This window comes from Herpailurus yagouaroundi, unplaced genomic scaffold (genome assembly GCF_014898765.1).
Source record: "Herpailurus yagouaroundi ecotype Mexico unplaced genomic scaffold, PumYag 67641, whole genome shotgun sequence".
Classification (NCBI taxonomy): Eukaryota; Metazoa; Chordata; class Mammalia; order Carnivora; family Felidae; genus Herpailurus; species Herpailurus yagouaroundi.
Window position 1 is genome coordinate 9,349,143 of NW_024420442.1, and position 10,245 is coordinate 9,359,387.

General features: G+C 37.7%; 1 protein-coding gene across 2 annotated transcripts; it reads left to right on the forward strand.

Annotated features, from left to right (window-relative positions):
- Positions 1–873: 873 nt before the first annotated feature.
- PRR32 (proline rich 32) lies at positions 874–2,887 on the forward strand. Of its 2 annotated transcripts, none has more exons than XM_040467986.1 (2): positions 874–1,034; positions 1,856–2,887. In XM_040467986.1, the coding sequence occupies exons 1-2, from the start codon at positions 1,015–1,017 to the stop codon at positions 2,733–2,735; spliced, it is 900 nt and encodes a 299-aa protein (XP_040323920.1). In that variant the 5' UTR covers positions 874–1,014; the 3' UTR covers positions 2,736–2,887. The 2 variants fall into 2 exon arrangements, with proteins under 2 accessions (XP_040323920.1, XP_040323921.1); XM_040467987.1 differs by lacking the exon at positions 874–1,034 and adding an exon at positions 1,666–1,759.
- Positions 2,888–10,245: the final 7,358 nt, after the last annotated feature.

The window sequence follows — 10,245 nt, forward strand, 5'->3', positions numbered from 1 at the left end:
GAGCAAGATTAGTAATCTTAGATGAGGATATGGCCTTTGTAATTTCAGAGCAATTAATCTATATATCAATGGCAGAAAATAAAAGCTGGGGAAGTGTACTTGTTTAAATTGAGGGAAGTAGATGAAATTTAGGTTGGAAGAACAGAAAGTGCCTTATGCAAAAAAGTTCCAATGTGAAATCTGAGTAATATTCATAAATGTATAATATCTGTTATGCCTTTTATTCCCCCTCCCACTTGTAGAGAAGTTTACAGAGCTGTATTCCAGGAAATAAAACACACACACACACACACACACACACACACACACACACACACCAACATACAGAGCCAATAAACTAGAAAGTAGGTTGAAGGGAAAAAAACATAAATTGAGGGGCTAAAAAACAAAAGCTAGTACGATTCTTAGGGGGACTTTTCTATAATGCTCTTTTTGTTTGTTTCATCTCCACAAGAAAGACAGATTGAAAAGCAATTTAACCCCACAAACTTCTGTTCCCCACCAACTATGCATCTTCAAAACTGGACTTTAAATTAGGAGACTAAGCATGGTACCTTGCTCAATGTTTGTATTTCCAAACTCTAGGAAGAGACGTGATGGTAACTACCTTGCCTAACTAAAACTTAAGAAATAATTCTCGATAAAGTATCATGTCTCCATGATTCTTCTAAAATCTTGAAATGATTTGTCTGCAATTGGGTTGATTTAGTGAATGCTCTTACCATCCACCTACTACTATGCAAAAAGGAGTCCTACATTTAGCTTCAAAGGAGTGTCACAGATTTATCCCCTCCCCCTCTTCACTACTTTTCTCCCTCCCTTCCCTAGCAACTGTTAACCTCAGAAAGAGAACTCCAAATCTAGAAAGAAGCAGTTGGTCCCTGGCTTCATTTGAGTTGCCAAGCTGCTCTAAGGCAGAAGCACGAGTCGTCTCTCCAGACCGAGTTGGCCTGTGTGGGCGTTCAGCTGATTTTCTCCATCACCTCAGGGAGGCTTTCCTGACCTACTTTCTCCATGGCTTGTATTGAAAATGTGTAAGTACAAAACTGAGTTTTGTTTAATTTTGAAGGCAAAAGGCAGTTTGAATTGTTTTCCTGTATAACTGGGACAGGGACAAGTGGGTGGAGGGAATGCAGGAGGGGATCACAAACAAAAACTTGCAGGACACAAACTCAAGTACTAAAAATACTGGATTTAAGGGCGGGGATTTTCAAATGTAAATTTGAAACAAAAGTTGAAATCCTTAAACAATTGGGCTTAAACTTGAGGAAATTCATACTCTAGGTTGTGGTACAGGTTGAATGAAAGACAGTTTTAAGAAAACTCGGTGAAAATGTTGAATGATACTTCATTAAAACAAACTGGAGTGTTCGTTAACACAAATAACGTTTCTTCTACTTCTGCGGAGAGAAAAAAAAGAAAAAAGTTTTTCCTCACAAGACTTTCCAAAACACTCCTGCCAGAATCTGAATGCTGGGCTTTAGTGGAATATAGGTCCTTTCGGGACTGGAAGGAGCTGTGTTTAGTATGGCGAACCGGCGCACTGCAGACTTATTTTAAGAAAGCTCTCTGGGCCTTCTCAGTTTCCTTACTGCCTTGAGGAGGTGGGGAAATGGAGAAGGGGGTGGAGCCACAAGAAAGCCAGAAAGGGAAATTGGGTAGTCTGCCGCTTAAAGAAGCCACCTGACATGGTGCAAGTGCGCTCCAAAAGTGCTTGCTGATTACACGTGGGAGGAGATCGGGCGCTCCCTTTCCCCTGGTATATACCAGCGGGTTTAATCAATCACATATTTCAGGTATTGCCTGGCCACCAAATCCCATTTTTATTAACTTACTTATTTCTATTTTTTGCAAGCCTTGGAGGGCATGCCCCTTCACCCAGAGGAGTAGTTGCAGAAGAGTGTGGGATCCGGGAGCCACGCCCTGACGACATGTCCCTCCAGTGTCCGAGTTCTCTGCCGAAAGATGATGCAGAACCTTTGGGCCACCGTCGTGTCCTGCTGAGACCTCCCCTTAATGTGCTGACCGACCTGGCAAGAGAGCAGCTGGAGCGCCCCTTCCACATCGCCGGAGCCTGCATTCCTGTCGACAGTTCGAGATCTCACAAACACCCCTGTGGGTCACCACCTGCTGTTGCGGAAGAGTCCTTAGCAACAGCAGAAGTAAATAGCTCTGAGGGTCTGGCAGGCTGGAGGCTTAGGGGAGAGGATTCTATTAATGTGTCCCAGGATTTCTCTGGCAGCACTCCCTCACTGATGATAGGGGGCGCAAGGGTCAGCAGTGGGGGCACTGAGAGAGGTGGCAATAATGCGAGGTTATACGTGGCTTTGCCACAAGGTCAGGGGTTCTTTCCATCTAGGGGTCCACAAGTAAGAGACCCCCTTCATATCCCCACCGTTAGATCAGGGGTGATAATGGAGCTGCCTTCAGGAAATACGAGAATGACTGGGAAAGAAAGGCTGGCTCATGTTTCTTTCCCACCAGGAGGCCTGCGGCACCCTGTGGAGAACTGGCCAAGGCCTCTCCCATTGTCTTCCAGTACTCCAGGTTTACCTTCTCGTCCTACTGCTCATTGCTTTATACCTCCACGACCTCCAAGTTTCAGTCCATTTCTTGCTATGCCTATTGCTTTTGCCCCACCCCCAATATTTGGTCCTCCACTGCCTTCTTATTTTGCCAATTTTCCTTCCTGGGGTATGCCGGCTCCTGCACCCTCAAACAGAGAGAACAACTGAAGACAAAAAGGAAGGAGGGGAAAAAAGGATTGGGGGAAAAGTGAAAATTACTCATTTATGTTTTTATATTTCAAACCCCCCTACCCTCTTAGACTCTGTTTAGCACTAATGTGCCTTACATGCTTGGAGATTCAATAAAGATTCTGAAGTTTAAAATACTGTGAATTCTTTTTAAAAACATCACCCTGGGAGCCTAAGCCTTGGCTTTTGTTTTTTATCTTTAAGGAAATTAAAGCATTAATGTGCTAGTGCTAAGTAGCTTAGTTGAATCCCTAGCTGTGGCTTGCAGCCCTGTGACTATAGGGGAGGGTCCATTGGATTCTTGCTAGGCCAAACCTAAGGTGGGTAATTCCTACCTGCCTAAGGCTATGGGGGTTGCTCAGAGCAGTATAGATAACTTAAGGTACATAAAGTAGACCAAAGTCTATATAATAGAGGAAAATGCACAGAGTAAAAATAGCCAGATGAAACTGAGGTGAGAGAAATAGCCAACATTTCACAGCCAGGTAGAGGCAGAACCAGGCTGAAAGATGAGGAAATAACAGAGGCACAGGAGATGGGAGAGTTGTAGACCATTGCTTCAAACTTGAACTAGCTTGCCCCTCAGCATTACACTGTTACTTAAGTACATGGTAAATACAGAGTTGGCTTAATAAAAGTCCAGGGACAAGTGGAACAGGGCTGGTCCCTTCACCTCTTGCCTGAACACAGAGCTACTATCTACTCATAACTTTTAAACACAAATGAAAATATTTTACTCACGTAGATTTTCTCAGATACTGCTGTGTTTGTACTCTATAATGTGCTGCAGTGCCCCATTGTAATGATAATTCTGAGAGATTATCACAATGCCTGGATAGGAGCTTTTTCAAATTCAAATGACAGGTATAGGCACAACATGCAGAATGTAAAGACCGTCATTCTAACTAGGGTACAACCCAATTCACTATGTAGTAAAGTGTCACTATCTATGAATAACCACTAAATTAGAAATATCTTTAGGTGATGGGTCTTCAAATAAACATTTTTCATGTCCAGAACTGGTGGTGTAGGTGATGTAAGCAGTTAAAGGCTGACACAACCTATAGATCCAAAAGGCACCTTGCCTATAACCAAAGCCATTGATGTATTTTTAGCACCAATAACCGGTTTGTTGCTACTCCGACATGAAGGACACATGGATCCATAAAGGGTTTTGTCTCCATTTATTTCATAATAGATTGTTTAAATTTACAGGTGGTAGTGCAAAGCTTAGAAGGAGCATCTGGTTAGTTCTTGCTAAAATTCCCTTCACTCCATATATGTCCTAAAGCTGGCACAATTCCATCAATTCACTGTGGTGGGCTGAGCAGAAGTATTCAGCAAATCATCTGACAGCTGCTCACTATGAGGTAGCTTAGTCTCAGCGTACCAAACACTTATTGAATTTTCAGCCTTAATGAACAGAGGAGTTGGGCATGCTTATAGTCATCAAAAATATCTTTTGAGCCAGATGTTAAAAGATATTTTGACAAGAAATCAAGTTGTTGTGTCAACAGCAGTGCTGCATCTCTGGAGAGTTGCCAAAAGGTGTGGTAAGTGACAGCAGGACAGGATAAGTTTTCCTTCTCAAAGGAAGTAGCATGGTAAAGGCTCAGAAAGACTACTCACAATTACAGCCATCCATGACAAATTTTCTGTAACAAGAAAGGGCCACCAACACAATCTGCTCTTTTTCAACCCTCTGTTCTCTTTCCTAATGCCCTCTGTGTTATTTTCTATATCACTTCTGAACACTGAATACCTACAGTGAGCAATAAAAAATAACTATTAGCAAATTGAAGCATTGACACTTTATAACTCTGTGATGTAGGATAAATATATTTTCTTTAGTTTATGTAGAGCTCTGTGCCTGCATTAAAAATTTCAGGGTATGCAAGTATGGAATAAGCCTGGGATCCTGGTGTTAAATGCAAGCAAAATGTAAATATTTTTGTTTATTCATACCTTCTGTACGGAAATAATGTATCACTTTGTTATCATAGGTGTCGACATGACATCCTCCATGACAGTAGGAGATTAATTTTAAACATATGATTTGCCTTAAAATTGCTATTTTTAAATTATCCCAGATAATATTAACCCTACAGCACCAACATCCTATTCATTTTGGAAAGTGCTTATAATGAAATATATTCAACACTCTTGGACATATACATTTTCCCTTTCTTTTCTGAGGCTTAAATAGCTCTTAACTGCAAAAGGAAAAGATAAACATCAATAAAGTGGCCCTTTCTTCTGATAATAATGGGAATGGGTTAAGTATTCCCTATTCTAAGTTATAATCATTGTCACAAGAAGATTCATGTCGTACTGTTTATTATTTATTGTTCTCATTATATTCTTTGTCACAAGACTGTAGCATCGGAATTTTAATGTCCTATATATTTTCCAGAAGATAATCATAAACTGTACAACTTTGACCTTTTCCATGTCCCAAGTATGATTCATTAGCCATTTCTATTTTCCAGTGTTTACAACTTCTGCAGCCTGATGGAAGAAGTACACATGGAGCCAATCAAACTGCAGAATACTGAAAAGGTTAAAGTTCAAAGTTATGAAATTTTTTAAGTTTATAGTCTTTCATAAACCAGAATGACATTAAAAGTACACTTCAGTTTTCTGAGAATTATTATAACAAATACTAACCAGGACCAAATAATTTATTTGCACTAGAGTTTTCAAGTTGAGATCATAGTGCTATCTTTATTTACCATGGCATAAGTGCATTTTTTTGTGTTTTTTTTTGGTGGCTGCCACTCAATAACTAGGTAGCATATATAAAATGGAGGAGAAAGATATCCTCACATAACTATTACATTATACTATAACAATGTATTTGGATTATCACGTGTTATTGAGAGATGCTGATTTTTGTAGGCCCTAAATACAGAACTATGTAAAATGACTCTATTTCAAGATCAATGGGCCAAAACCAGAGATAAAAGAAATTTTAGACAGATTAAAGACCACTATGTCATGGGGTGCCTGGCTGGCTTAGTCAGTAGACCATGCGAGTCTTGATCTCGGGATTGTAAATTCAAGCTTCACACTGGGTGTAGAGTTTACTTAAAAAAAACCAAAAACCACTATGTCATGTCATAAGTTGATTCCATAGCTATCACAGAACTTTGCATGTCTTTTTTGTAATGAGCTGGATGTAGTGACATTCCCCCAGAAAGACAACTGATGAGACTAAATTAAGTGAAATAACCCATTTATTTCTCTGTGGTAATATTTTTTTTCTTATCATAATGGAATGTATTGCATTTATCAACTCAACTCTAGATTTGAGAAGTCAGAGAAATTGTGCTTCATCATACAATCTTTTTCTTAAGTACTTGAGAAGGTGGTACTCTTACTAAAGACTGATTAAATACATATGCTTCTTCACCCACCTTTGGGGACTTCACTACCACTTAGAAAGGCTTTCTCCATATCTTGATTTCTCAAAGAACTTATCTGTGGTACTTATTTTTATGAAGTGACTCCTCCATTGTTTTTTGAGAATGGACCAGTATCCTGTATGACTTTATGGAGGTAAACTGTATTTTTCTCAACTCTGAAAATCTCTTTCTCCAAGTGGAATAAGATAATATAAAGCACACAAACCAAACCCATCAATCTTACCATAAAGGATTTTGTCCATCTAATTGTTTAATCATATAATTGATGGGGAAATATTCATTTGTAACCGACTTCATCCAACACCCTGATTTGAAAAGCTTTGACTCAGAGGCAAAGTAACACAAGGAGCACAGGAGAGGGGTTGAACGATGGTGTTTGCACATGTGAAAAAAAAAACTCATGGAGAAAGACAGAAGATTAAAAATAGAGAGGGGTAGGACCACTGTCAGTTGAAAAGAGATGAAGTGCTTTAGAATGGAGAGCAACTGCAAGTTAGAAGTACTGTGGGAAAAGTAATAAATTTGGATATAGAAGAATATAACCCAGAGAAGGTAGAAAGGGGCAGTTTGAAATGAAAAAAGTGCTACGGATTAAGTATTTAATGACAGAAAGGTTTTGTTTAAGAGCCACACATTTGAGAGGGTGGGGATGAGGTGATTAGAGAAACACTATCCAGCCTTCCTAAAAATGAATCTATCTCCACAGCTTCATTCCTTCCTATAAATATCATCTTTCCTTAGATAGCAGCCAATCTCGTACTCCCTTATGTGAAACTGGAAACTCTTTCTGTTTTAGGTTTTATCAAGCCCCCAAACTGGCTTTGACAAGCAGACACATCATCATCAAGACTAACTTTATTAGTGAAATAAGTATGCAAAGAGTTAGGCTCACAAAAGGACATTTGCTCTTCAAATTCTGAAATAAACAAAAGCCGGAATTTTTGTTTTCTTTTTTTTTTTTAATTTAAACTTCAATCTTTTTTTCCCCTAGTGAGGTACACTGATCATTTTCTAATTTTGTCTTTACACTCCTCCTACTAAATCATCATTTTCTGAGGTGGAGTTGCTGGCTTTATTAATAACACTTCACCAGAAAACAGGTAATCTATTATTTTTCTTAGGTGGCAGATTTATACCTCCTTTAGGTATAAAATCTTTATACATTGTGTTAAAATTCATTGGTGCTCAACAGTTATTAGCAATATATAGTACAATAAATATACTGATAACAGTGTTTAATTTCCTAACTAAAAAGTTAATTGTCTATAGAACATTGTTTTTTAAATCTGTATTAAGAATAAGTCACATCTGCAGGAAAAAGGCGAAGTACAAACAATGTTTCATAGTTAAAACAAACAAACAAACAAACACCTGGGCATCTGGGTGGCTCAGTTGCTTGTGCGTCTGACTCTTGGTTTCAGCTCAGGTAGTGATCCCAGAGTAGTGGGATCGAGTCCCACGTTGGGCTCTGTGCTGAGTATACAGCCTCTTTTAAGATTCTCTCTCTCTCCTTCTGCTTCTCTCCCCTGCTCATTGAGTACTCTCTCCCTCTTTCTAAAATTAAAAAAAAAAAAACACCTATGAGAGAGTCTTATAATGATTATAAGTAAAATCATGGATAAGCCCCAATTTAACAGAATGATATGCCTTTAAGAAAAATCTCTGAAGAAAAAAAAAATCTTTGCAGAGATATATGAACTTTATTGCTTCAGTGCTAGACATGTCCACAAAAGAACTGCAATCTATATGCATCCCAAATTATCCAAGTTTATGACTAACATTGCTAACCTGAGCAGTCAAATGAATTCTTGACAGTAGAAAAAGTGCACATTCTCATAAAATATAGATAAATGACAAGGCATATAGGTGTGCTGTTTTGAAGGGGCACATGCAACCCCCATGTTTATAGCAACACTGTCAACAAATAGTCAAAGTATGGAAAGAGCCCAAATGTCCATCAACAGATGAATGGATAAAGAAGATGTGGTGTACACATACAATGGAATATTACTTGGCAATCAAAAAGAATGAAATCGTGCCATTTGCAACTATGTGGATGGAACCAGAGGGTATTACACTAAGAGAAATTAGTCGATCAGAAATAGACAAATATCATATGACTTCACTTATATGAGGAATTTAAGATACAAAACAGATGAACATAAGGCAAGGGAGACAAAAACAATATAAAAAAAATAGGGGGACAAAACATAAGAGACTCTTTTTTAAAATCTTTTTAACGTTTATTCATTTTTTTTTGAGATAGAGAGCAGGGGAGAGACAGAGAGAAACACACACAAAATCTGCAGCAGGCTCCAGGCTTTGAGCTGTCAGCACATAGCCCGATATGGTGCTTGAACTCACGAACCATGAGATCATTACCTGAGCTGAAGCTGGCCGCCCAACCAACTGAGCCACTCAGGTGCCCCAAGAGACTCTTAAATATAGAAAACAAACAGAGGGTTGCAAGAAGGGTTGTGGGTTGGGGGATGGGCTAAATGGGTAAGGGACATTAAAGAATCTACTCCTGAAATCAGTGTTGCACTATATGCTAAATAATTTGGATGTAAATTAAAAAAATAAAAATAAAAAATAAATAAAAACATAGATAAATGACATTACCAGGTAATTTACAAAAGAAGAAATAAAAATGGCTAATAAACAAATAAAATCCTTTACAAGTGTAAATTAAAATGAGAAATATGATTTCTTTTTTTATGTTTATTTTTGAGAGGGATGGGGAGGGGTAGAGAGAGAGGATCTGAAGTAGGCTCTGCACTGACAGCAGAGAGCCTGATGCAGGGCTCGAACTCACAAACTGCAACATCATAACCTGAGCCAAAGTCAGATACTTAACTTAGTAGGTCACCCAGGTGCCTCAAGAAATATTTTTTCTTGTCTGTCAAATTAGCAAAGTTTCTTTTACATATTTATATCCATTTTTGGAGATCTTTTGGGCATATGGGCGCTCTCCTATACTATCTGTAGGGCTATAAATGGCAGAACATTTATTGAGAGTATGCTGCAATATTAAACAGATTCCTTAGAATTATAGTGTCATTTGATCCAAGAATCCCACTTGGAGTCTGACCTAAGGAAATAATCATGGGTGGGATAAATCTTTAGCTACAATTAAGCTCATCTTAGCATTATAACAGCAAAAAATTAGAAGTAAACTAAATGTGGTACATTCAAATGATAGAATATAGTGCCACTATCAGAATAATAACAAACAATTATAATTTTAAACATAAAAACTTTCAGGGGCACCTCTCTGGCTCTGTCCATAGAGCATGCAACTCTTGATCTCAGGGTTGTGAGTTTGAACCCCAAGTTGGGTGTAGAGATTACTTAAAAATAAAATATTGAAATTAAAAAAATAAAATAAAATATTAAAAAATAAATAAAAACTTTTATAAGCATTTGAAGTAAAAAAAGTTTCAAAAGTATGTGACAGTGTGACCTATTTTTTATTTTCGCATAGCTATATTTTGAATTTTATAATAAAAAATTTATTTTTATAATTAAAATTAACAGTTGTAATTGAACCAAGATTATACATGGGTGCCTGGCTGGTTCAGTTGGTAGAACATATGACTATTGATCTTGGGGTTATGGTTTTGAGACCCAGGTTGGGTGTAGAGCTTATATAAAAGTAAAAAAAAGGGCATCGTGTATGATTTCTAAGGTCTCTTTCAACTCTATATTGCAATGGGACAATTATATAATACAAAATAGAATGCTATAGATAATTTGTAACCAGCATTTTGTTTTATTTTATTTTATTTTATTTTATTATTTTATTTTATTTTACTTTATTTGTAACCATAATTTTAAATAAGTGGATACTCAGAGAAACAGAGAAAAATATCAAATGTGATGAGAATAGTTATAGGTTTAAGTCAAGGAGTTTAAGTGAGACAAATTCAGGACCACTATGTCTTTGTAACATTTTATTTCTTGTCCTTGGGGAAATGAGGCCCTGTATTAGTCATGTTAGCCCAAATCTGATATTTGGCTGTTTCCACAAGACACTGAGCATCGATGGGTTAGGGCTGGATAAG